General features: G+C 42.4%; 1 protein-coding gene across 3 annotated transcripts in view; it reads left to right on the top strand.

Moving 5' to 3' along the window:
- MAP3K20 (mitogen-activated protein kinase kinase kinase 20) overlaps nt 1–27,459 on the top strand; it is a 116,075-nt gene that overhangs the window by 74,951 nt on the left and 13,665 nt on the right. For 2 of the 3 annotated variants that reach the window (XM_072121703.1, XM_072121702.1), the window contains exons 12-16: nt 9,725–9,769; nt 12,681–12,711; nt 12,795–12,934; nt 13,962–14,024; nt 19,396–19,485. In XM_072121703.1, the coding sequence (XP_071977804.1) occupies nt 9,725–9,769; nt 12,681–12,711; nt 12,795–12,934; nt 13,962–14,024; nt 19,396–19,485 (369 nt within the window). Of the gene's footprint in view, nt 1–743; nt 1,854–9,724; nt 9,770–12,680; nt 12,712–12,794; nt 12,935–13,961; nt 14,025–19,395; nt 19,486–27,459 lie in introns of those variants that run through there. The other variant, XM_072121705.1, reaches the window with a different exon arrangement.

The raw sequence follows: 27,459 nt of genomic DNA, 5'->3' as shown, positions 1-27,459 counted from the left end.
ACTAACAGTATGTTGCGAAGTAGATTAACACCTACTAGATCACGTTTCCATCATGGGCCATCACAGTGGCATCATCCAGAAGATCAATTTTGAATGGAGATGCAAATTGGTTGTATGACGTCATGGAGGCAGAGAGCTCCGCACTGAAGTCAAGCTCTCCCCGCCTTGGAGCACCCCCTCTTTTGTGATCTCACACACACAGCAAAATGGACATTCTGAGGTGGGGGAGAGCTTGACTTCAGTGCTGAACTCTCCACCTTCGTAACTTTATACAACTAATTGACATCTCACTTTAAAGTCGATTTTCTGGGTGATGCCACCATGCTGTGCTGTGAAAGAAACGTGATATAGAAGGTGTTAATCCGATTTACAACATATTGGCATTGGTTATTAGGTCAATGTCTGCTGACAGGTTCCCTTTAATTAAAGTCATAAACAGTTGAATTGTGCTAAAAAACTGTTTTATGGACTTTATTGCCTGCTTTTTATGTTATCTTTAAAAAAAAAGCTTTTCTTTTTTTTCCTCTTCTGAGTTGTCTTTACCAATAATACAAAAAAAATCATAGAAAACACAATCAAAGGCCACGTGGGACGTCAATGTGCATGTCACCTGTTTTGATTCATTAATCATTTTACTTTCCATTTACTACCAACTAATCCAGTTTATTTATGGATCCTTTGATTTAGATTGATTTTAACTTTTCCTTTTTTCCTTCTATCATTTCCTTCTCTTTTTTTAATAGCTTTTTTTCCCTATTGCTCCAAGAATTTCTCAGAAGTGTTTCTTTGAATCTAAAACAGAGGAGTCAAACAGCGCAGAGATGTCATGTCAGATCACAGCCACCAGTAACGGGGAGGTAGATAACGTGAACAAAAGCCTGCAGGCCATGATGAAGGGCTTCGGGAATATGTTCGACATGGGAGTTGTAGGACCTGTCCTGCATTCTGGAATGCAAATTAACATGCAAGCCAAGCAAAACTCCACCAAAACCACCTCTGTCAGGAAAGGAAAGAAGATTAACATGACAATCGGCTTCAGTGATTTTGATTGGTCAGATGACAGTAGCGAATGAAATGTTTTAAATATCAAAATATGAAGGATTTTTTGTTGTTGTTTTTGGAACTTTTTGTAATGTGTGAATCACAAAGTCAACCAGTTTTGGCTTTTGTAATAAATTTTTAAAAAATCTACTCCTGTATACACACTTTTTAGGTCAGTTCTGTCTTAGAAGAATTTGTTTTTACGTTGCTTTTATGTATTGGACAACAAGAAACGGGAGATATGGTAATGATTGTGTCATTTTTTTGTGATGCCCAAATTTTTGCGTTCTTATTGCTGTTGGATAATTATGTGGATAAAATTGTCTGGCAAACATTTCAGTGTTGGCTGCCGTTTAAATGAAGCTTTTGTGTGTTAAAATTTGCCAATAGAGTAACTTTCCGAGCCTGAGTGTTCTGCCGAAAACATATTATTTATTATAATGTGCGAAAAATGGCTTATCTAACACTTCCATTGAGGAATTGCATATTTATTGCTCTGTTTGATCACAAATGGGTTTACTGTGACACAAGATGAATATATCTCAGCGTTTTCTATATGGTTCTGTGTTGCCATTATACAAATACATTCACAAGGCTGGAGAGACTCGTAGCCTGAGATTTGTAAATATATTTCGTTGTTTTTTAAGTAAAGCCATAAAAGTAAAGTCATTTCCAAAAATGTAAGGATTCAGAATTGAATTGGATCTGTATTATTTCTCATTTTCCTAAATTATTATGAAAATAGGAATGGATCTACATTTATGTCACTGTCATCTTGTTACCATTAACAATTAAAAACAAGTTCTGTGGGATTTGTGGGAGTTTTCTTTTTGCAATTTTAAATCTCTCTTAAAGTTGAAATATTGTACTGATTTTATTTATTAATATTTCAATACTGTGGACAGGTAGTGGTGAGACACCTGTGGATGGTGTGGGACAATCAATGGTATCACAGTAATTTTTGGCACAATATTGGACATGACCCTTTTGTCATGCCAGTCTCAAAAGTGTCTAAAAACTCTGAAATACCGTTAAAGGGAACCTGTCATTAGGAAGGTCGTTTTTACGTGATGACAGGTTCCAATAGCATTAGGCATGTTGATTTCAAATATGACTACTTTTTAATTGTTTCTTTAACAATACTTGGCTCCCTGCCAGTACTGTGGGGCGAGTCCCAGTGCAGTTCAAAAGAGAATTGCTTGTGGCAGTAAGCTGATGTAAGCGGGTTGAGGTAGGAGGGCAGAGGCTGACGGTGGGGGAAAGTGATGAGTGAGAACAATGGAAGGAGAATAGAGATGAGGACGGAATTTCCCCACCCCTCCTCCCCCTGGGACTCAAAACTGTTGTCAGGGAGCCAGGTAATGTTAAAGAAGCAATTAAAGCGCACTGCAGTTATTATAATGCATCACAAATGCATATTTGAAGTCAACGTGCTAATGGAACCTGTCATGATGTAAAAATTATCTTTCTGATGACAGGTTCCCTTTAATAAATGTGTCACAAATAATGTAAATGGATTAATGAATCTGCCCAAATGTTGCTCATTATAGTCTATCAATAGTTGGCATATTATTAGACTGGACTAAGCAGCAATGTTCCTGGTCCTCCTCGCTTCTTTCTATGCATGCTACAAGGCTACACTTTTTCAAAGTTTTATTCATTTTCAAGTGTGAACATACGAATATGTGGCACAACCAATGCATCAAAACATTGTAGAGATCAATGCAAGTCACACAGGAGTCGCAGGGCTCGAGTGGAGAAAAGATAGAGAAGGAGAAAAAGAAAAGGAGGGAGGGAAAGGATTCCATCCCTCTCAATATGGGAAACCACCGGCGCCCTAATCATCCCCATTTCCGTCGGGGGAGGCACAACTAAGCCCACAGGAAGATCTTTCACTTTTACTTCAGTATAATTCAGTAATCTGCTCACATATTAAAGAGGTTGTCTGGGAATATACATTTTTTTAATAGCTGTAATACATTACTGGCCAACCCAACATTGGTGTAATGTTCTAAGAACTGTTGCGGCAACCATATTCAGCATAGAGAGGGCCTGTCGGGTCCAATTGGGACCCTAAACCAACTACAAGTCCCTATGGACCTGTGGTTTTGGGTCCCAAATTGACCTGGATGAGGGCAGTCTTTGAAAAAATGTTTAAAAACCCAAACTTTTATACTTATACCTAAATGTGAGTCCTGCCACATCGGCGGTGATACAGTAAGTGAAGCCGGGCTAATGACTCAGTGTCGTTGTGCATGCGCCGTACATACTTTCCCTGCACAGTAAATCTGGGGTGTACTGCATCGGCTTCACTTACCACAACATGCCAGTTGTCAAAGGGAATGAGGTGAGTATAAAGTTTATTTTTTAAACGCCTTTTTAAATAGATCATACAGGGCGATTTGGGTCACTAAACCACTGGTTTATAAGGTCGTGTGAGTGGTTGAGTGTCTTAAATCGCCAAGACAGGTTCACTTTAAAGCTCTCTTACAGGCGCACAATTACTAGGGGTCTGCGGCCCGCCTTTCAGTCGTGTTTCCCGACTATTTCCGATTTGCTGCACATTTAACAGGGGTTTTTGGTGCACGCAATCAGATTTTGCCGCAATCGCGACGACTTTCATGCAACACAAATCGGGGGCGTGGCTGTCAGGACTAAGCATGGGATTTAAAATTCAAATTGTGTCGCAAGACATGCACTCACATAGAGAAGAAGGTGAACTTCAGCGGACCTGAGCATGGAAGCGACACATGCAGGATCTCGGGCGCACGATCTTGTTGAATCGCGCCAGACTTCATTCTCATCGGACAACGCACCTCGGGGATCGCAACAGGACTGGGTAAGTAAATATGCCTCACAATGTCAAAGGCCATTTGTGCACAATTCAGTTTGTTCAGACAAACTCTCCACCCAATTTACAAGCCCGAATGTAGAGCTACTGAAGTTCTGTGTTTGCGGGCAGGTAAATCCTACAGAACCACAAAGGGAGATGGTCATAACAATCTCACTTGTGGACTAGCACTCTAGTGGCCTCCTGTTTGTAAAGCTTTCCTTTTCCTGGCTATATTGGGTGAAAATAAGGACAAATTCCAGCGGATTTATGGGTGCGGTAAAGTGTGGTTATATCTTATGTCTTGATCCACAGTTCTCCTTTTGTAATTGTTTGTCATTAAACATTTTCTCCGCATGTTATATTACTTGACAACTTTTAACTTTTCTTTTCCCTTGTACTTTGTTCATTCTCTACAAAAAGGGCAGAAGTTACTTGCTGTGGAAAAAAACTACAAGAACACAAAGCCTCCTTTATATCAAAGTTCTAAGCCCAGCAGCACCGAATCCTGTTTATTTTAAGCCCTTTCACATTTCTTCACTAATAACATTCAACATTTTAGTCTTGTCTGCTTCACGGTAATTAAACGCCGCGGGTCCTGGCAATACAGATTACCCTTCTTAAATACATTCTTCAGGCAATTGTCTTGTATTGAGCCATCCGTGGTAGAATGGGATTCATCAACACATTTCAATCCCCCGATCTGTCATGCTGTATTAAGAGGAATTACAGTATATTTAAGTATTGTATTTCTCTAATCAGCCACTTTCAATGCTCTTAATGAATTTCTACTCCGCTTAAAATTGAAGAGAACATATTTATTCTGGTTGTATTAGGAATGGCAGATTATCCAGTGGTTTCAGTATTACAGAACAAAGCAATTTACTGTTATTAGACGGATTACTTGCTGCAGTGTGCCGCTAATCGCTTCTCATTAGAATGTATGTCAAACATACAGAACTTTGTATCTGGTGGCGCTATAGAAGTAATTGCCTTTGACTCAGTGATCTATGCCAGGATCTTGTCAGTCCTACTACACATAAAACCAAAAGACATCACCTGATCTGCATTTAACTTAAATGCACCCTGACCCTTGCCCCCTCAAATGTTCCATCTATCTGGAAAGACGAGATATGGAAATTTGTTGGGGAGAGATTTTGTAATGAAGTGTGTCTGCAAGTAAAATAAATTAAAAATGTGTTTCTGATGAGTCTTACTGGACCCCTGTGTATTAGATGCTAGTAGGATTTTGTGATTAACTGTACTTTTACATGAGACAGCTTCACATGAGGGTGGCTATAGGCAATCTTACGTGGACTAGACAGCATAGACTTAGACGGAACCTGTCACCATACAGCCACAAATACAGTTAGTGACAGGTTCCCCTAAAGCCCTATAAACTAAATGCCACCCTTCTTTTAGCTAAAAAATTATTTCCCTCACATCCCCATAAAATCAACTTTGATATCTTACCTGGCATGCAGCCAGATCAAGCATTGAGTTGGAAGGAGTGTGTCAAGTCCGATGACCCCTCCCATCCTCACTCACTTCTACTCCTCACCATGCCCTTTGCTTGCTTCTTATCATTCAGCACTTCATGTCATATGACCAAGGTGATGTCATCTAAGGTCCTTTACTCTCAAACATTTTCTAAATCTACCCCATGCATGTATTGGATCACAAAAAAATGTAGCATTCCTCCATGGACTTCTACTCCTCCCCAACCTCCAAGGAGGTATATTGGGATTTCATGTGATCAGATACATACATGGGGTAGATTTTACAGATGTTAGTAGGTAAAGGACCTTAGATGACATTAGCCTGGTCACATGACATGAAGTGCTAAATAGTGAAAAGGAGGCATAGGGCATGGGGAGAAGTAAAAATGAGTGAGGATGAGAGGGGCCGCTGGAATTGGCTGAACAAGACCAGATTGGAGTGGATAACTTTACTTAAAAATGTTCTAATTTGGTGGTGGTGATAGTTTCCCTTACTATAAATTAAAGTTTAACAGTATTACACGTAAATATAATTCAGATGTCAGTCTACTAACAGACACCAAATTATTAATTCAACACAAAGTTGCCGTTCTCTCTGCAATAGTGCAATGCAAAGAAAAGGCAGAACAAGCTCTGGTTCGTTCACCTTCCCTGTGGCTAGACTGTCACCAAGGTGTAGAACTCGTCAGGTCCTAAATTTGATCCCCGTTCAATGAAAAACTTCCAAATCCACATATTTTTGCAGATGTGGTCAACCATCTTGTCTTTAAGGGACCTCCCAACTCTCCTACATCTGTCCTGGCCGAAGTTGAGGATTTCTCCTCTGCAGATAAGCCAGATGCCAGAGTAATCAGGCAGCCTCTTTATTTGTTACAGATGAACTTTCAAGCCATTTGTACATAAGGGAGTTGGGAAAGATTGGTGTTGGATGAGAGATTGTTCAGCCATGAGGTATCTAGTAGGTATGAGGGTCTTAGGTTAGAAGCCCACAAGCATGATTGTTCTGTGAATTACCGACCTTTATACAGATTTAATCGACCAACTCCAGTGCTGAGTCCGGGACATAGAGGTACGTAGTCCCTTATTCCCCGCAAAACATCAGTGCCGAACTGTATTCTTTCTTACACCGGAGAAGAAGGAACTCCTCATATTATATATCACTATGATGCTTGGAGTCCATCCTCTGCACTGTGGTTGGTCCATGAAATCCACCACGCTCACAGCCCATGATTCATGGTCGTGTTGTCAAATCATGGCTACCATTGTCTTTTATGAAACCCGGTCACGATGCAGTGAGCACACAGTTTCTCACTGCACCCTGACTGAGCTGGGTGATCACGCCACAAACTAAAAGGTGGCTCCTATTCCTGCCCGGATTAGCAGCGTGGCCACACACCTTTCAATGGAGAGGGGAGGGAAGAGGAGCTCTCACCCTTCTCCACCTTGCCGGGTGCTTCACCAACGATCCAGTTTGGCCAAACACAAGGTGGTGTGCATTTAGCCCCAAGATGTGAATGCTGTTTAAACCCCTTCCTGCTCTGCGACTAATATGTCCGTCACTGAGCTCTACTAGTTAATGCTCAGTGACGAATATATCCGCTGTTGAGCTGATGCCGTTTCAGCTTGTCACCGGCGCTCAGCTGGCATCAATCAGCAGCACCCCAGTGTATACCCGTGATTGGGGATGTTTAACAGAAAATGCTAATTGTCGCAGTCACGCCAGAGAACACACTGCCTCATACTGTGCCGCACAGGAGGCGCTGGTCAAGTTCCCAGCGCAGACCCCGATCCCTCCACGTTGCAGCACAGCCGCCCGTAGACTGCAGCCGGTAGACCCATAGAGGTTTTAGGGCTGGAGAAGCTTTCACCTCAGGAGCTGAGCAGGAAGGGGTTAATAATGACTTTTAATGTATTTATATTATAGCTGCTCTGAGATATCACCAATTAAAACTCAAATTTTTGGTTTCCCTGATTAAATATTTTAAATTATTTCCCCCATGTCTTGATTTTCTTCTTTGACAAAGATTTTTTTTAACAACCTCAAGTTCCCTGAAACAAAACAGGACATTTCCATAAAGCTTCAGTTTTCATTAAATCGGCCTCACCAACCATAGGAAAATAATATTGGCTTAATGATAACCATTAGAAGCCATAAAGGTGACCTCTGTGTTACATTTTATGCTATTAGATGTCTTTGTGCAATTATAAGAGAGGGAATTCTGACGTGATACTGACTTTGAGCGCCGGGCTTTTAGCATATCCTTTTACTTATGGAATGAAAAATGCACCATATATGTATTTTTAACCAGCGTTTAATGGAAATATAGAACTGCTGATAGGAATGACAGCGATCACAATTCCGCTTGCATAAAATTTTTTGAATGCATAATTGGATAATCATAGTAAAAAGCAATTCAGGAAGAATAACAGGGGACCTCGGTGCACCGCGCGCATGGGTAAATGTTGACCCCAGCCGAGGACGTCAGGACAACGCAGGATAATATATTTCCCCAGTGATCTCTGGCCTTGTCTGTCTCTTGCCAACGAATTCACTTGTTTCAGTTTTTCACTGATGCTTCGGGATTGCTTATTAAGAGAAGAAAAGTTTATTCAAAGGCCAAGGACATTATGATTTATACACATGTCAGCCCATGTTTAGCTGCAGAGCAGATCATTTAAGTCCAGATTGCATTAATGGAAAATGTTGCCAAAATAAATTGTTTTTAGATGTATGACATTAATGGTATCTGCCCGGCATATTGCAGGAATGTTGGGGTGTTTCTTAAAGGGAATCCGTCACCATGATTCATCTATGGGAACCATCTTCCCCTTGCCCCCTATTATATAGCTAGCCAGTCCCCCTCCTTCCAGTATATAGCCAGCCAGCCACTGCCCCCAGTATATAGCCTGCTAATTCATGCCCCTCAGTATATAACCAGGAAAAATTAACTCTGTACTCATCTTTCCGACGCCCCCTGCAGGTCCTATTCTTTCTTCCGGACCTCCGGTTCCATCTTCGGGTCCCCACGTGCAGCCAGCACACAAACTATGATGTCAGCTGCTTGCCGGCGTCATTTGGTGTGTGTCGCTGGCACCTCTGTTTGTGTCAGCAAGCGGCTGAGTTTATAAAGCTGGTGTCAGCAGCGCACAGGGACCTGAAGCAAGACGAGGGCCAGCGGGAGGCGTCGGAAAGGTGAGTACGGAGCTAAGCCGTGTTTTGTCCTGAAAAACTTGGCTAATACTCTTGTATATACGGTAACTGCTATGTTACATAGGGCTATGCCCACACATGTCACCAATACCTTTGTTTTTTTATTTTCTATGATCACCTTCAGTGGCAAAAGTTAATTGTAGAAATATGCAAACGAGGCTGAAGTGCTATATGGGGTGTTAGAAGAAGTCCAGAGCAATAACAAAGCCTCCTGGTGCACATCCAATGCTCAGCAGCTACCTCACTCCTGGGTCCAGCAAGATGTGAAACCGGAGACCTAAGGAGCTCTACTTTCGAGAAAGTAGTTTTGGCACAGAAGGGACACCTAGGCAATAAAAACTTAAGTATGGGAGGGATGTTTCTATACCATTTCCAGCATTAAATTAATTTTATTAATTAATTTATTATGATTTAATTTATTATTAATTTAATTAAGTAATTCATTATTTAATTAATAATTACATTTTTAGCAGTATCTGATGTCATAGATAGGACATAATATATACAATTATCTGCCAGAAGAACAGACTGCTGGCTGCTTTAAGGCTACCTGCTTTCCATTTTTGCGTTCTGTGTGTCATCAATATGTAATTTGTCACCGAGTCCTTTGTTCCCAAAATTGGTCAGAGTGTCATCCGTATGGCATCCATTTTTGCGGATCCAAAAGAAAAATGGAAGGCTGGCAAATGATGCTTCGACATCTTCACAGGTCACATAATTCCATTACCAAGCAAATGATCTGCAAGTATGGACCTTACATGGATGACATGTGCTTGAATGTGCTAGTTTGCATCATGGCACAGGTTGTACAATGGTGCCACTACATTAAGTGGCCTGTGCTGACAGTAGGGGACACGTCTATGTTACTTCAGGGGAAGCCACTTAGGTAAGTAAAAGTGTATTTCATGATGAAATAAGGACATCAAGGCATTAAAAAAAGGGCGTGTAATTGAACAGTAGACCTATAATAATATTTAGAAACGATTCTGGGGGAACCAATTAAAGAGCCTCTATTGACGGCCATTGATAGGAGGCACAAATTAAAGAGGGGACAGATATAGGACTTGCAGATACGTTATTAGGATGGAAGATTTATAGTAAGGTCTAACTTGGTGTCTTCTTTTTTCTTTCCTTCTCATGCAGATGCTGCCCTCTTTTGATATATATTCATGGACCGAGGAAGATGTGGTAAGCTACATATTAAAGATATAAGTGGTTCCCAAATGGAGACTTATTTGTTGAGAATTAAACTTTGAGAATGCTGTAGCGACACTGATGCAGAAACATATCTTGTTCAATCCCTCAACTAAGTGGTTTTGCTAAAAAAAACAATAATAAAATCCAGGACCTTGGGAAACACAACGGTTACTATTCTCGGCTAATGCTGGCAGGACAAGGCTGGAAAAGTGCATAATTAGGATAAGAGGAGAGCGTCGGGGAGCCACAGGAGGAACAGAGCCTTATTATCATAATTTTATAATTGTTTTTTCAGTCAGCAAAACCACTCAGTTCAGAGATTAAACGAGATATGTTTTTGCATGAGTGTAGCTACAGCATTCTTAAGGTATGTTTGCTTCATAGTGCATAAATGCAAATGGTAGGTTTCCTTTAAGGCTGTGAGGATGTCCAGGAGTTTGTAGTTTCACAGCAACTAGAGAGTCAGTTGAGAGATGATGAATAATACTACTCATTGGAACCTGCAATAGGTGACCATATAGTTGTCTGTAACAAGGGCCAAAGCTGTGTTTGATTTAGCAAAGAGACATTAAAGAATTAGGCACAGATCACTTCAACACAAACCACATCAGCATGATGAGGGGAATTTAAGATACCTTGTCCGCAATGGATGTAAAAAGCCCCATTAACCACATTTGTGTTGGTGCGGGCTGGAGTGTGAACACCCTGTCCGGCCATTTTTACAATTTGAGAAAATTGGCGGAGGCAACATCTAAAGTCTCTCCCAGGTTCATTCTGGTGGTGTACATGACACATATACATATGCATGACACATATACTAAGAGGCTACTCCAGTCATACTAAATTCCCCCTAATGTCTTCTCCAAGACCAGGCAAGGGGACATGTGCTTCCCTATAGGGACATGTGCCAGGAGACTTTGCCTTAGTCATCACAATTTACTATGGCAGATATCTCGAGAGGAGATGTACATGAGCATCGTGATCACTATGGAATAATAGAGTTCACAGCTTTGTGAGGTTATAAAACATCTGCCCCATCTATTATAATAATAATAATTCTTTATTTATATAGCGCCTACAGATTACGCAGCACTGCACAAAGCTTGTCAAATTGGTCCCTGTCACCATGGGGCTCACAATATAAACAACCTAACAGTATGTTTTGGAGTGTGGGAGGAAACCGGAAGAAACCCACGCAAACAACATACAAACTCTTTGCAGATGTTGACCTGGGTGGGATTCGAACCCTGGACCCCAGCACTGCAGGGCAGAAGTGCTACCCACTCAGCCACCGTGCCGCCCATTCAGCCACCATGCCGCCCATAATATGTATAATATTTATTAGACATACAGTTCTGCTGATGATCAGACTGTAGCAAAAAATTTACATATTCCTACCCACAAACAATCCAGATCAATAACTATAAAAAAAAATGTAATGAATAACGGATTTGAAATCAGCAGAAAGTCACTTGTTAGCAATTTTTAATCAGGGGGTTCCTGCTCTGGAGTTTGTAGCCGCGCGCTATTTTCACTGGCTCAGTGGCACACCATCTGCAGAAATTGGTTTTGCAGTGTGACAGTAATTATAGGTTAGTTGCCTGAACGCCTGGCTATTACAATTGCATTTCCAACAGGCTCACAGGCAGGATACTGTATGAGAGCTGGAAGGATTCATGGAGGTATTCCTAAAACGTTCCCAGACTTCAGGTGTGGAAGGTCCAAGGGGCCTGTTCTATGGATGCAGAAATTGAGGGCTATGAAATTGAGCTACGATTGCTCATTTCACTGCCAATATTGGTGTCAGTCTCCCAGGCAGCTGGATAATAAAAGGTCCTGTTGTATCTTCTAATTCTAATGATAACAATCGTGGGTCTCAGCTGTTCTGTGATCAAAAGCATGTTATTGGACATGTTCATATAACTCTTTGTCAATGTGTCAAATTTTTAGCCTTTACTGAGTGTAACACAGTGGGGCTCATTTACTAAGAGTCTGAATCTCGCATTTTCGCCGGATTTCCTCAATTTTTCCAATTTGTTCCGAATTGCCCTGGGATTTTGGCACACATCGGCGCCAGCTTTTTTACACAACAGAAATCGGGGGCGTGGCCGTCCGAAAACCCGCAGAATTTTTTAAGAAATTTGTGTTGCAAGAATATCACTTACATACACCGGGGCGAAGAAGGTGAAGTCCAACGGACTTCAGCGCAGCAGCGACACCTGGTGGACATCGGGCGCACAACCTTAGTGGATCCCGGCAGAACCCGAATCACCGTCGGAGAACGCGCTGCTGGATCGCGACTGGACCGGGTAAGTAAATCTGCCCCAGTATAACCATATCCACAATAATGGGGTTCATGAAATTGGTGACTTCATCATCTGCATTTCCAACCTTTAGACCTCATTCACATGACTATAGTTTGGTCCCAATGGGACCAAGAAGGAGAAAAACTATAATGGAAAGATGTGCACTTTTGGTTTTGATTTGAATTCTGTGTAAGTGGTCTTCATCAATATTCTAATTATACTGTAGGGACCAACAAAAGTTCAGACTTAGAACCACCAAGTCTCAAATGACAATGACAACAAAGTCAAGTGAAATATTAAACGTAAAAGCAGTAGAAAACCTGAAATGTGAAATATGTAGATGGATGGAACTGAATCCTTCCACAGGAAGTGGGTAATCCATACTTCCTGTAACTTCCTGTTATGGGATTACCTGAAATCCCACCTCGTAATGTCTTCTTGCCTATCTTTTGCTAAACCCTTTCAATTCACATATATGAAGTCTTCATTCAATATCCAATATCTAACTTTATTATTGAGATTATGTATAACATTACAGGACAACCATAGATACACCATCAACCAATCTAACATATTTCTCTCATGTCTTTTTACAGTTTTTCTGGGTGCAACAATTGGTGAAAACAGGTGGGTTTATGGAAAGGTTTCCATCTTCATTGTTGCTTGTCTTTGTTCCATGTTGATCATTTTCCTGTTTTTGTTGTTTTTAGATGACGACTCGGGCTTGCAGAGCATCTATGCCTTTCTGTTCAAGGAGCACCACATCACTGGAAAGAGATTACTCTTACTGGGGGAGAATGATCTGAAAGATATGGGCATAGTGTCCAAAGGTCATATCATCCATCTTAAGGTGTGCTGAATGCTGTTGTGTAGTTATAGAAGTGCATTACAAGTGCATGTTATGCAGGTTCATCATAGTTTGTATCAACGTAGAATAATAGTAGTCCACATGGAAAGATTTTCAGCAAAACTTGTGCAAACTAGAATGGAGAGTGTCGTAGTGTAGAAGATTCTAAGTTTTTGTGGTAACTGTGTTATATTGAACCTTTGGCTAGATCCACACTGCCGTTGCCCGCTGTACCGTAGCACAGCGGGCACACGGCAGCGCGTGGGTAGAGGGGGAGAAGGTGAGCGATCTCTATAGGGATGTATAGTAAACGGTGCCATAATATCTTTTTCCGGGGTACGGAGCGGTACGGTGCCCCACGTGCGCCCATTGCCGTCTTTGGGGGCCGTATATCGGCTATATATATATATGTCCCCCATGCGGCAGTGTGAGTGTAGCGTAAGCCAGGAGCGTAATTAAAGTGATAGCAGCTTCTATGAGGCCTGCAGTGTCAGGGGGCCCAGGCATCCAACATGACTCACTGAAGAATGGAGGATATGCACCACTATATACATATTATGCGGCACATTGTACTGCACAATATCTACATAACAGTGCACATCTTCCACAGTACACAGCATGAATCGGCAGCACAGAGAGGGGATGGAGGGTGCAGCAGAACAGGATTTCTCATCTTTAATTCCTATTGTCTACCTCACTCATGTGGTCAGCAGCTACTGGGACAGATCCCTTGTATAAATGTATATATCAATGCATAAATGTGTGTATGTATGTAAGAGTGTCAAAATATTTTTTGAGGGGGTAAGGGGCCTCTTCAGAAGTCTAGTTAGGCCCCTCTCCTAAGCTCTTGCATTTTATCAAAAGCTTAGTATGAATTGCATCCACCAGAAGGTCTTGCCTAGAAGTTGTAGTAAATCCTCATAGCCGGATGAATCATATTCTCATTCGGTAGTGAAATAAAACACAGAAAACATAGAAATAGTCTTTTCCATGTTAAATATATTTCATTTATTCTAATTTTCTTTTACAGGCTGCAATTGAGAAGTTGACGTGCGATTACCTGACTCTCTTTCATTTTCCTCCGTTAATGAAGGTAACTTTTGCAAGTTCATGCCTGTGCATATGTATGGAGAAAGAGATCACTATGGATCTATAGACTTTGGGGCAAGTTGAAATCTAACACCCATTTTCAATGTTTTACTCAACATCTTTCATCCAGGGCCTCCATAAGTGTTGTCAGCCTTTATGTAGTTGTTCAGCTCATGGTGGCTGAAACATTTCATTCACTTTTTCTATATATGGGTCTTCCACTATAGACATGTCTGGAGATAACAGTTACAACTCTTAAAGGAAATCATGCATGGATAAACCGGGGGCACTTACTCATAGATCCAGGCACCATAACTGTGGTAATCTTCTTACATTTGATATACATGGCCTCTTACCTACTAAAATCAACTAATAAGCCTGAAGGGCTCTGGGTTGTTTCCAGAGCCCCTCAGTGCTGTACCTTTACAGGCTGTTCTAATAAGCAGAACAGGTCTGCCCTCTCCCTGCTGCTGTTAGATTACACAGGAAGAGGTAGGCCCTGTTCTGCTCATTGTAACAGCCTGTGAATCTGCAGCACTGAGAGGCTCTGGTAATGCCCCCAGAGCCCTTCAGGAGCATTAGCATAATTATAAAAGTTGATTTTAGAAGGGAGGAGGCCATGGATAACAAAAATAAGAAGATTACTACAGTCACAGTGCCTGGATCTATGCATAAGTGTCCAAGGTTTATCACGCCTGAATTTGACAGTAGATTTCCTTTAAAGGGGGTGTACTAGTATTGATCATTATCGCATATTCACAGAATCGGGGGATAACTATCTGATAGGTGTGGCTCCGACCACGTGGTACCCCACTGATCAAGAGAACTATGGGAAAGCGGCTGATAGGAGCCCAAATGATCACGAGAAGGGGCATCCCATTTAACTAAACATGCAAAACACGCGGAAAACATGCATCCTGCTGCTCCATTTAATACTATGGGTAGCTCAGAAACCGCCTGACAATCTCTGGCACTCTCATACACAGTGATTGGGAGTGTCAAAAGATAACCGATTGCTACCGTATGCTCAGCAATTTCCACTGTTCCCTTAAAATTAAAAATGAAATGGTGCGGTAGGAAGTATAAGTGTGAAAAGGACCCCTATTCTCTTGATCGGTAGGGTTGCTAGTGGTCACCCACCACCAATTAACTTGTTGAGACATGTCAGAAGCAGAGGAATTCTCCTTTATGAAAACCTATATAAATTAACAATATAAAATTAAAAAATAAAAGACATGATTAATTGAATATATGAATATATGAATGGTCCATACAAACAGTATGGTGGAAAGTTGTTCCAGATTAAATCAAATCAAAAGACGAGGGGGCACTGTCTCCGTCTGGAGAAAACAAGGTATAATTACCGGAGGCCACAGGGCAGGGACAGCAGAGAGCTTCAAGAAGGGCCTAGATGCCTTTTGACATCAAAACAACATTAATGGTTTTGTTATGTAGAATTGTTTCCCCTAAATCCCTTCCTCATCCAATCCCTTCCTTGGTTGAACTTAAAGGAAATCTACCACCAGGATAAAGAATTGTAGACCAAGCACACTGACATACTGGTGAGTGCCCCCTCTGGCAGGTTCTGCTTTTCTTTTAGATTCTTAGGACCTTGTTTTAACAATAAAAATGTTTCACAAAGTATGCAAATGAGCCTCGGGGGCTCTAGACTCCATAGATGCATGGAGCTTGGAGCCCCAAAGGCTCATCTGCATACGAAGGCATACGAAGCTACAAGCTACGAGCAGCTTCTGCCATAGGGGGCACACTCCAGTATGTTAGTGTGCTTGGTTTACAATCCTTCATCCTGGTGGTAGATGTCCTTTAATGGACATGTGTCTTTTTTCAATCATATAAACTATGAAAATAATAATAATATTACATGACAAGCTCAATGTCAACCACATATACAGCGTCATTGAGAAATATATCCATGACATTGTATCAGAGCCCTGTAATGGACTTGCAGAGTTCCGATTTGTTGGAATATGACTGCGTTCATATACATAACAGGGCTTGCTGTGCCTTCTGAAATGAGACTCTTAACCGGTGACTTAGAGGACCAGAAATCTTTTGTGGAAACTAAATTAACTCTGCGATACAGGCAGAAAAAGCTGCATGCCATTCATTCTCTATTCACATCCGCTACCAGTGACATAAAGATCAACTGCTGCAGACTATGCCAACTACAGGCTCTATCTATGGATGCAAATCTTGGAAGATTGTGCCAAGGAGCTATTTGACTGGCGTGCGCCTGTGTGGTGCCATTTGTCAATGAAATCTTATTCATAGTGTCTGCTGGCTGCAGAGTATTTATCCACAGGCAGATCGCTAGCACATGGTCCAATCTTCTGTCTAGGAAACATGGATAATAGATGTAGCAGAGCCGGATTTGTCATCTGTCTCTCATAAGTGCAATGTGTGAAGCCGGAAACATAACGTAATGTAGAGATGAATTGTTTCTGATGGCAAAAGAATTTTTCGATTGTCGGTCATCGATCTTACTTAATTAAATGTGTTCTTGTACCAATGATCGTCCCTGGAAAAAAAAAACTTTCCAAAAACATTGTAAGATCATGGTATAATGTATTTGGAAGTAAAGAAAGATAGACCAAATTGTACATGGATGTGTCTGTGAAGTGCTGCTTATTAAAACCATATCTGTAGCTTCATCTATAGCATGCTGTCTGCACATAGGACACCGTACAATCCTCCTGCTCTATAACCTGCTCCCTGCAGATAGGACACTATGTACAATCTGCTCAGCTCATTTTGCTCTATAACCTGCTGCTTGTAAATAGGACACTATGCACAATCTGCTCAGCCCCTCTTGGTCTATAACCTTATACTTGTAGATGGGACACCCTGCACCATCTGCTCAGCACCTCTTGCTCTATAACCTGCTACCTGGATATGGAAAACACTGCACCATCTGCTCAGCACCTCTTGCTCTATAACCTGCTACCTGCAGATAGGACACTATGCACAATCCGCTCAGCACCTCATGCTCTATAACCTTCTACCTGGATATGGAACACTCTGCACAATCTGCTCAGCCCCTCTTGCTCTATAACCTGCTACCTGGATATGGAACACTCTGCACAATCGGCAAAGCCCCTCTTGCTCTATAACCTGCAGATAGGACACTATGCACAATTTGCTCAGCCCCTTTTGCTCTATAACCTGCTACCTGTAGAAGGGACACTGTGCACAATCTGCTCAGCCCCTCTTGCTCTATAACCTGCCACCTGTAGATCGGACACTATTCACAATCTGCTCAGCACTTCTTAGTCTATAACCTGCTACCTGTAGATAGGACACTATGCACAATCTGCTCAGCCCCTCTTGCTCTATAACCTGCTACCTGTAGATGGAACACTCTGCACCATCTGCTCAGCACCTCTTGCTCTATAACCTGCTACCTGCAGATAGGACACTATGCACAATCTGCTCAGCACCTCTTTCTCTATAACCTGCTACCTGGATATGGAACACTCTGCACCATCTGCTCAGCACCTCTTGCTCTATAACCTGCTGCCTGCAGATAGGACACTATGCACAATCTGCTCAGCACCTCTTGCTCTATAACCTTCTACCTGGATATGGAACACTCTGCACAATCTGCTCAGCCCCTCTTGCTCTATAACCTGCTACCTGCAAATAGGACACTATGCACAATCTGCTCAGCCCCTCTTGCTCTATAATCTGCTACCTGGATATGGAACACTCTGCACAATCTGCTCAGCCCCTCTTGCTCTATAACCTGCTACCTGCAGATAGGACACTGCATAATCTGCTCAGCCCCTCTTGCTCTATAACCTGCTACCTGCAGATGGAACACTCTGCACCATCTGCTCAGCACCTCTTGCTCTATAACCTGCTACCTGCAGATAGGACACTATGCACAATCTGCTCAGCCCCTCTTGCTCTATAACCTGCTACCTGCAGATAGGACACTGCATAATCTGCTCAGCCCCTCTTGCTCTATAACCTGCTACCTGCAGATGTAACACTCTGCACCATCTGCTCAGCACCTCTTGCTCTATAACCTGCTACCTGCAGATAGGACACTATGCACAATCTGCTCAGCCCCTCTTGCTCTATAACCTGCTACCTGCAGATAGGACACTGCACAATCTGCTCAGCACCTCTTGCTCTATAACCTGCTACCCGCAGATAGGACACTGCACAATCTGCTCAGCACCTCTTGCTCTATAACCTTCTACCTGGACATGGAACACTCTGCACAATCTGCTCAGCCCCTCTTGCTCTATAACCTGCTACCTGCAAATAGGACACTATGCACAATCTGCTCAGCCCCTCTTGCTCTATAACCTGCTACCTGTAGATGGGACACTGTGCACAATCTGCTCAGCCCCTCTTGCTCTATAACCTGCCACCTGTAGATAGGACACTATTCACAATCTGCTCAGCCCCTCTTGCTCTATAACCTGCTACCTGTAAATAGGACACTTTGCACTATCTGCTCAGCCCTTCTTGCTTTATAACCTGCTGCATGCAGATAGGACACTGCACCTTCTGCTTTGCTCTTCCTGCTCTATAACATGCTGCCTGCAGGACAGACTACAGTTTAATAAGTTCTATTAAAGTAAAAATAAAAGAAAAAGAGATCTGACTTCAAAGGATTTAATGGTTTTATTGAAATAGGAAATGGAAAAAGTTTAGCACCAAAGCCGTCCGTCTGTCCTGTCCTTCTTGTCATTACCAACATCCAGAGGTCCGTTTGTAACTAGGAGTTGTGTGTAAGTCGGGTGTTCTTAAGTAGGGGACTGCCTGTATTGCGCTTTTTCATTAGTACACAGACCTAAAGTTGTTAAAATCAACCCCTTTTTTCAGATTTTTGGGCCCAGGAGTCAGATCTATGCAGAGCTAAACTTTCATAGCACGAAGTGATCCTGCTGTGACAGGTTCTCATTAATAAGAGCCGAAACCTCCGCACTGGTGACACGTATTCAGCGATGCAGAGATATCAAAACTGCCTGTTGGTCAAACAATTCACTTTTTAAAAATACTGCAAGTCAATCGTTTATTACTCTAATAAATTAGTCCTGTCAGTCCATTTAAACGGTGCGGGAACCAGCTGGGCTTTTGTGAAGATACTTTTGAGCAATTCCTTACATTCGGGAACGCAAAATGCAGTTTGAAAGACTCCGACTTGCGGAGCATCATACAAGCACCAGGGGTTTGAGGCCATTGTTCCCATGTGTGTGGGAGGCATCTGTCCCCAGCCGTGATGTCAGCTCAGGAACACAAAACACGTCTGAGCCTGTCCTCCTGCGACCGCGCTAAACTCACCCAGGCTGGAAGCGAAGGTCCTGCTCGGGCTCATGTCAGGCCTCTCATTTATCTTCCAGGATCTGGCCTTCGAAAATGAAGATGAAGAGAGGATTGTCAACCTAGAACTTGTGTTTGGATATCATCTGAAAGCCGGAAACAGCCCCGAGGTAATAGAAATGTCTAAAATTACAACCCAAATCACATGTAAAGTGGCCATAACACATAAAGATCCATTTCACATTCAAAATTTAGAAACAATGTTTGTCATTTTTGTTAAGAAGAAAAAATTATGTATATAAATTTTACTTACCCCAACCGGTGGCCATGGGTGATGCATTCTGCTGTAGTTGTTTCACATAGTTTAACTGGATAAGCTTTTGCCCCATTAAAATACTAGGCACTTCCGGTAGGGAATGAAATGTCCTTTCTAGAATTCTAAACCTCCCCTGTTTATAATAGAAATATATACTGGTGTATAAGCCGAGTTTTTCAGCACAAAAAATGTGCTGAAAAACGTCCCCTCGGCTTATACACGAGTCACAACGAGTTAAAAAATACTTAAAAAATAATAAACTTATATACTCACCCTCCGGTGGCCCCGATCTGCAGTGCTGCTCCCCCGATGTCCTCTTCTGGCTCCTCCGATGTCCTCTTCTGGCTCCTCCGATGTCCTCTTCTGCAGCGCTGCTCCCCTGATGTCCTCTTCTGGCTCCTCCGATGTCCTCTTCTGGCTCCTCCGATGTCCTCTTCTGCAGCGCTGCTCCCCCGATGTCCTCTTCTGGCTTCCCGGTGCCTGTTCTGCCTCCTATACATCGCGCTGGGCGCCGCCATTGCGGCGGCGCCCAGCGCGATGTACAGAAGACGGGCGCGGAAGCCAGAAGAGGACATCGGGGGAGCAGCGCTGCAGATCAGGGCCACCGGAGGGTGAGTATATAAGTTTATCATTTTTTTTAATGCTGGGCTGGGCTGTATACTACTGGGGGCAGGCTGGGCTGTGCTGTATACTACTGGGGGCAGGCTGGGCAGTGCTGTATACTACTGGGGGCAGGCTGGGGTGGCTGTATACTACTGGGGGCAGGCTGGGCTGTGCTGTATACTACTGGGGGCAGGCTGGGCAGTGCTGTATACTACTGGGGGCAGGCTGGGCTGTGCTGTATACTACTGGGGGCAGGCTGGGCAGTGCTGTATACTACTGGGGGCAGGCCGGGCAGTGCTGTATACTACTGGGGGCAGGCCGGGCAGTGCTGTATACTACTGGGGGCAAGCTGGGCAGTGCTGTATACTACTGGGGGCAAGCTGGGGTGGCTGTATACTACTGGGGGCAAGCTGGGCAGTGCTGTATACTACTGGGGGCAAGCTGGGCTGTGCTGTATACTACTGGGGGCAAGCTGGGCTGTGCTGTATACTACTGGGGGCAAGCTGGGCAGTGCTGTATACTACTGGGGGCAAGCTGGGCAGTGCTGTATACTACTGGGGGCAAGCTGGGCAGTGCTGTATACTACTGGGGGCAAGCTGGGCAGTGCTGTATACTACTGGGGGCAGGCTGTATACTACTGGGGGCAGGCTGGGGTGGCTGTATACTACTGGGGGCAGGCTGGGATGGCTGTATACTACTGGGGGCAGGCTGTATACTATAGGGGGCTGGCTGGCTATATACTGGGGGGGGTCTGTGACCAATCCATTTCCCACCCTCGGCTTATACTCGAGTCAATAGGTTTTCCCAGTTTTTGGTGGTAAAATTAGGGGTCTCGGCTTATACTCGGGTCGGCTTATACTCGAGTATATACGGTAATAGAAAAAAAAACACCTGTAAAGTCATATGTAAATGAGCAGAGATGAGTCACTTTTTGTCTGTGATGAGTCACTTTTAGAAGCTGGAGGCGCAGTGTCACTTCAGATGCCCTTTGGATCTACAGCACCTAGAACTACGGTTCTGGAATCATATTAAAGGGTATGTTCCACCTTTGTGATCGGCACCTATCTCAATAATGGGGGTCTGCTAAACTCCTTTCTGTTGTGGAGACCAAATGGAGTGTTTCTTGTGCATGTGGGGACACTCAATTCATGGTGGAGCTGAGTCTATACACTCAGGTTATTGTTGTTGTTCCCCTAAACATGCATAGAGAGCTACCGCACAGAAGTGGCACCTCTCCATTTAGCTAGACTGCGGGAAGTGGTTCAGTGGCACCTTTAGCTACAGTGTACTTACCTTTTAGAGATAGGAATCTAGTCTTTCAATTCAAATTAGGCTTGTGGTTCTGTAACCAGAAATACAGACAGTTAAAGGCATGTTTGAGAATTGGATCTTTATCTGCAACTCACATCCCCAATTCTGTATCTCTGATTGGTGGCTACAAACTAAAGCGTCTCACCTTTGTATTCAAGTGTCAAAATTAGACCCAAAGTTAAAAATATTTTTTATTTTTTTAAATTGAAGAGGAGAACAGGAGATATAACTCTGATAAGGAAAACAAAAGAACTTTGAAGCCTAAGCTATTAGCATGTGTAATGACACTGCCCCTCCATCCTCTCATCTTGACTCATCTCGGTTAAAATGTGACTCTAATTAGCTTATTTGTATGGAGATTTTTTTTTACGGTATTGCAAATATAAAAGGCAAATAATTACACGTACTTGACTTTTTGACCTGATGATGCCTTTTCTAAATCACACATCATAGTACTGGTGGTTAAAGTAAAGTTTTTGTAATGCTCAAATATATTTAAGGCTACATTCACACCACGTGCTACGGAACAGCGGGTACACGTCGGCGCCGGGGAGAGGAGGAGGGGGTGAGCGTATTCGGGGGAAGGATAGGACATGTCCTATCTTTTTCCCGGATACGGAAAGCTACGGTGCCGCACGTGGGGGGCCTTTTTTGGGGGACGTATATATATCTCCCATACGGCCGTGTGAATGTAGCCTAAAGGACATCTACAATTCGTATACCTGAAGGATAGATATCCAAACTTACGTGCCAGTCCATTAATCCAGGTGATGGTAACATCTTTGATATCTTCAGGGATTTCCGGATTGATGTAAAAAACTTCTTTATAAAAATATGTAGATGAGCCGCAGGCGCACCGGCTACATTACCGGAAGATATCAAAGATGTTACCATGGATTAATGGCAGAGCAGGTAATTTTTGGATATCTACCATTTGCAATGATGAAGCCGAGCTCTGTCTGCTGGTTGTAGTTATTTTTGCTCTTGTTATCATAAATCCGTCACAGTTTTTAGACTGCCGTCAGGTTACCTCTAGTCACCATTCCGTATTGTGCATGCAGATCAATACCCCATGTGGAACAGACCAGCCCCCATCACTCCTGCTCCATCTTTTCTTCCCCACCTTTCTAGTGAGGACATAGAGCTGATTAGGGAGGTATCTGGTGTTGTGTGACTGGAGAGGCTCCATCTGTCATCCAGCACCCTGGTGTTCTAATCCAAATACTACAGCGCAAATGAGTTCCCTGCCCATTTTCCCATGCGAGTGATGAAAAAATCAATTAATTCTGCACCATGATGAAAGGGGAAGAATAATAAAGTGCTGAAAACATCAAATCAATTTTCCGTTACCGTTTCAGGATGTGAGAATGAGACCTGAGCGATACTTGTATAATCCCCAGCTAATAACGGGGCAGATTTATCAATAATATCATGGGGACATGTGCCGCTGCTATGTAAAAGCTGTCAGTAATTTAGGTGATGTCTGCTAGGATCTGTTCACAGTGTGTTCCGGGTTTTACTTTTCCATGTGTACATTTGAAGTGCGTCGACTAACATATGCGCAGACTTGTGCTGATGCCAGTAGTGTTACATACTATATAATTGACTCATTGTAAAGAAGTTTTACTATGTAATTTGAGGTGTCATCAATATTGTATTGTCAGCGATTGTCAGTGACCATAGTAATCAATGCTAGTAACATATTTCAGTGCAGACCACCACTTTTCCAAAAGTTGCAAATATGAAGCAAATCCAATCAAGTTCCCCAGTGGAAAAGCTAATTTGCATAATCATCAAGCCACTGTAACAATTGTATTGGGAAAAGTAAAATAAACAAGCAAAAACACTGGAGTAAAGTACCATATTTTTCAGACTATAAGGCGCACCGGATTATAAGGCACACCATCAGTAAATGTGTGCTAAAACGTCTAGGTTCATATATAAAGCACATCGGATTATAAGGCGCACCTGATTATAACGACGAATGACCAGCAGGTGGCAGACCTGTGCACAGTTTAAGGCAGCTGTTGTCTGTAAGTACAGTTCATATACAGCAGGCGCACTGGACTCTAAGGTGCACCTGCATGTTTCGCTTCCCTGCTCAGGTCTGAAAGAGTTCTCCTTCTTCTTCCTGGTGTATGTAAGTGCTTGGGCTTGCGACAAAATTTGAAAGTTAAATCCTGTGCTCAGTCCGAATCAGTCAGATTGTCCGGCGGCACACCCCCTAATTTGTGCCGCATGGAAGCCAGTGCAGCTGCGACAGAAAACGATCGCATGCGACACAATCCCAGTGCAGACATCTGTTAAATACCTGTCCAAGCCGCGCAATCCCTGAAAACGGCGCACAGTCCGATGAAAGTGTGATCCGCGACCCTTAGTAAATGGGACCTTTTGTGTGAATGAGCTGTGCTCTTCTCTCCTCCCAAATTTATTGTGATCATATGATGGCAATATAATTCTGCAACAAGACACCCATCTCTCTCCGAAAGGTAGGAGTCCTGGGCCAAAATGAAAGAAGGCACCACCATTGCAAAAAAAATTTTTGTATGAACGTATTGGCAGTCCCCGGGTTACGTACAAGTTAGGTTCTTTAGGATTGTACTTAAGTTGAAATTGTATATAGGTCGGAACATGTATATTTACATTATAACTCCTGTCATGGGAACAAAGATTATCAATAAAACTGCGTTACAGACTCCTTAGAGCTGATCATTGCATTCTGGGACTAAAGTAACGTCCACAGAGCTTCCCCAAAGGTCAGAGAGGTAACTAGGGGTTGTCTGTAAGTCGGATGTCCTTAACGCGGGGACCACCTGTATTCTGGGGTGTAGGAAAATATTTTCCAGATTTGGATTAGGCAAACATTGCCTCTTTTAGCTATCTTGAAACGCAGCTCCCTTGACATCAAGCATGACTTTCAGGAAGCCTAATAACATGATAAGCAAGGCAGTTGTTAAAAGGAAGGATAATATAAATTATCATTAATAAATAATAATAATATCAATTCTTTAAATAAGTCATAAAACATTTTTATATACCTGTATATATATATATATATATATAGTATTTCCCTGCAGTTGTGGAGTCAATTACGCCAGGTTCTCGTGTAAGCTACCTTTTTTCATTTACAGTGTATCACGCGCATCACAACGTCTGAACGCGCTTCAAGCCGTGACTGTTTCATCATTCATAATTGTGTCAAACATGACGCGAAAAAAAAAAAAAAATAAAATCATAGAAGAACACAACGAGCGCTTAGAGTCTGCAAACACAACACCCGCCCTAATTAAAAGTACCCTGTAGAAAAGTGCATTATTCTGCCTTTCTTCATTTCAGCTACATGTCATGTAGTCATGAAAACATGTCAGGACCTTTATAAACATGTCAGGCATGATGAGGTTTTCAAAGCTATTTCATATCCCGGACTGTGTATTGTACCATTAAAAGTATGCTTCATTTGCCTTGTCTCAATGTAATCCTTAAGAATACCCCAAAGGCCTTGTTTCAAACACATGAGATTAAAAAAAAAAAATCGCAATCTTATAGTAACCTTGTCTAGTTAGTAGCAACTCGGGGCTGACCTTAGACACGCGCCATTGTTACGGGTGTAATACATTTACATATTTTGCAATAAAACATCAGTCATTTGCATTACAGTGTCAAGATTTTATTTGATTCTTCCACCTAAAAATGACTCATTTTCCTTTCTTGTGGTTTTTTTTTTTTTTCATTTTTTTTTTTTTTTTTTAAAAACCAACTACTCTAAGCTTGTTTGAGAATAATCAAAAATTGGCCATTTAGCTTGAAGTCATTTTCTTTTCAAAAGGCAAATGTTATTTAATCTTTCAGCTGTTCATTGTGCCATCATAAATACTTTCTTTTCAGCACAGTTGTGGGGACTGAAATGAGCCCACTAATTGCCTCCCATTTCGACTGACATGTGGTGGTTTAGTGGAAAGGAATCACAGCGGGGAGAAGGAAATGGGAGGCTGAGAAAATGGGAGCTAATTATTTTCTCTGCCTCATGTCAGGCTCTGTGTCAGCCTTGTTTTTACAAACTGGAAGGTTTAGCACTAAATAAAACAAACTGGCGTCATGTTTTCATATACTGGCAGTGTCACGAAACCAGCTGCACATCTCAAAGACAATATAATGCCTGCATTTGTACGGACACCATCTGACAGTAACTGTGAGCCACTACTAATGAGGATATCACAGTGATGCCAAGTGAAAGGTGCTGAATAATTTATGATTCTACATCAGTACCGCAATAGTCCTTTACATCATTATGAGACATTGTTTTCCTGAAGAGATTAAAACATCCTTTAGTCTCAGACCCTGGAACCTACATTTGCTCAGAGAGGACTATTAATGGAATTTTTGGGAGAGATCCCTACCCCGGTGGGTAAAAAAAAAAAAAGAATATCTCTCGTGGGACAAAAGCTTTGGAGGGTCGTGACACACACACACACGAGGTATAAAGGGAGAGGAGCAAATTATTCGCACTTGTATTCTCTGGATTTTTTATTTTTTTTTGCCGCAGTCTTAAATCCGAAAAAAGAATAAAGTCAGTCGGGTTTAACATAATGAAAAATAACCCAGGTGCCATGGATGAATGTTCAACTGTTATGACATGGAAACAGCGGGTCTCAGCAGCTGAGCTTAGATAATGGCAAAGAATTTACCGGAGCTGACGGGAGCTCACGTCGTCAACATGTTACTACTTTTAATAACAGCGGGGACAATTGTTTTTTTTTTTCTCTCTTTCCCTTTTTTTTTGCTTTTTATTTTCATCTGTCGGATCACAGAGACCTTACCGGTGGCTGAGATGTCAATTTGGCCGCATTTGTCGCAGAAATGTAAAGTTGATTGTGGCTTGTGAGTTGGGACAGGGTTTTGTGTGCCGCGGAAGGTGCTGCGGAGTACCGCCTGCCGGTCTCTAGAGGGCATGTACTTACTCATAGATGTGGCATAGTGTATGCCAGTGTGAGGGGGGGGGGCATCAGCTGTCCTCGGTGACTTTGCACACTCGGTAGTGGAGAGGAGAATGTGATGTACAGTTTGTAGTCCGCCGCTTCATGGGGTGTATGTATTTGTATGCCTCTTACCTTTTTGTCATGCATCTGATCTGTTCTGATCTTGTTTGGAATCTCTTGGATACTTACTAACTTTTACCGCAGAACAAAAGTTAGTGCCAAAGAATGTGACCTAAGAATCTGGCCCATTTAATACACAAAGTTTTCTACCATATATCAATATAAACTGCATTATATAGATGATGGGGCGTATGTCGCTGCTGTTAGTTGTAACTAATTGCTAAGCAATTTCACTATAGGGAGATTTATGGCTTAGTTTATAAAGAAATAATTACAAAATATAGCTTTATAATAGATATTAGGGCATTGTTAGCCTTGCAGCGCTGGGGTCCTGGGTTCAAGTCCCATCCAGGTCAAAATCTGCAAAGAGTTTGTATGTTCTCTCCGTGTTTGCATTGGTTTCCTCCGGGTCCTCCGGTTTCCTCCCACACTCCAAAACATACTGGTAGATTGATTAGATTGTGAGCCCAATAAGGATAGGGACTGATTTGGCAAACTCTGTGCAGCGCTGCATAATCACAACAGGACTATAAATTCCCGGGCACATTGTCCTGCACATCCTCCAATGTTCTGTACATGATACTGTGCATGAGGTGTCGCAAAAATAATCTATACAAAGGGGAGACTCAACAAAAACTACAAAGCAGGATGAATTCTTACAGACACACCATAAGCAAGGGGATGGATATACCAGTGGGAAAACACTTTTCTGGACCAGGCCACAGTAAGAAAGACTTAAAGGTCCTAAATCTAATAATGAGAGGTGACATTAAGGATAGCAGAGAAAGGAAAACCTGGGAGTTTGCGCTGATGATGAC

Source organism: Engystomops pustulosus, chromosome 8, assembly GCF_040894005.1.
Source record: "Engystomops pustulosus chromosome 8, aEngPut4.maternal, whole genome shotgun sequence".
In the NCBI taxonomy this organism is placed as follows: Eukaryota; Metazoa; Chordata; class Amphibia; order Anura; family Leptodactylidae; genus Engystomops; species Engystomops pustulosus.
The sequence above is the reverse complement of the archived record's forward strand: the minus strand, read 5'-3'. Positions and strand labels throughout refer to the sequence as shown.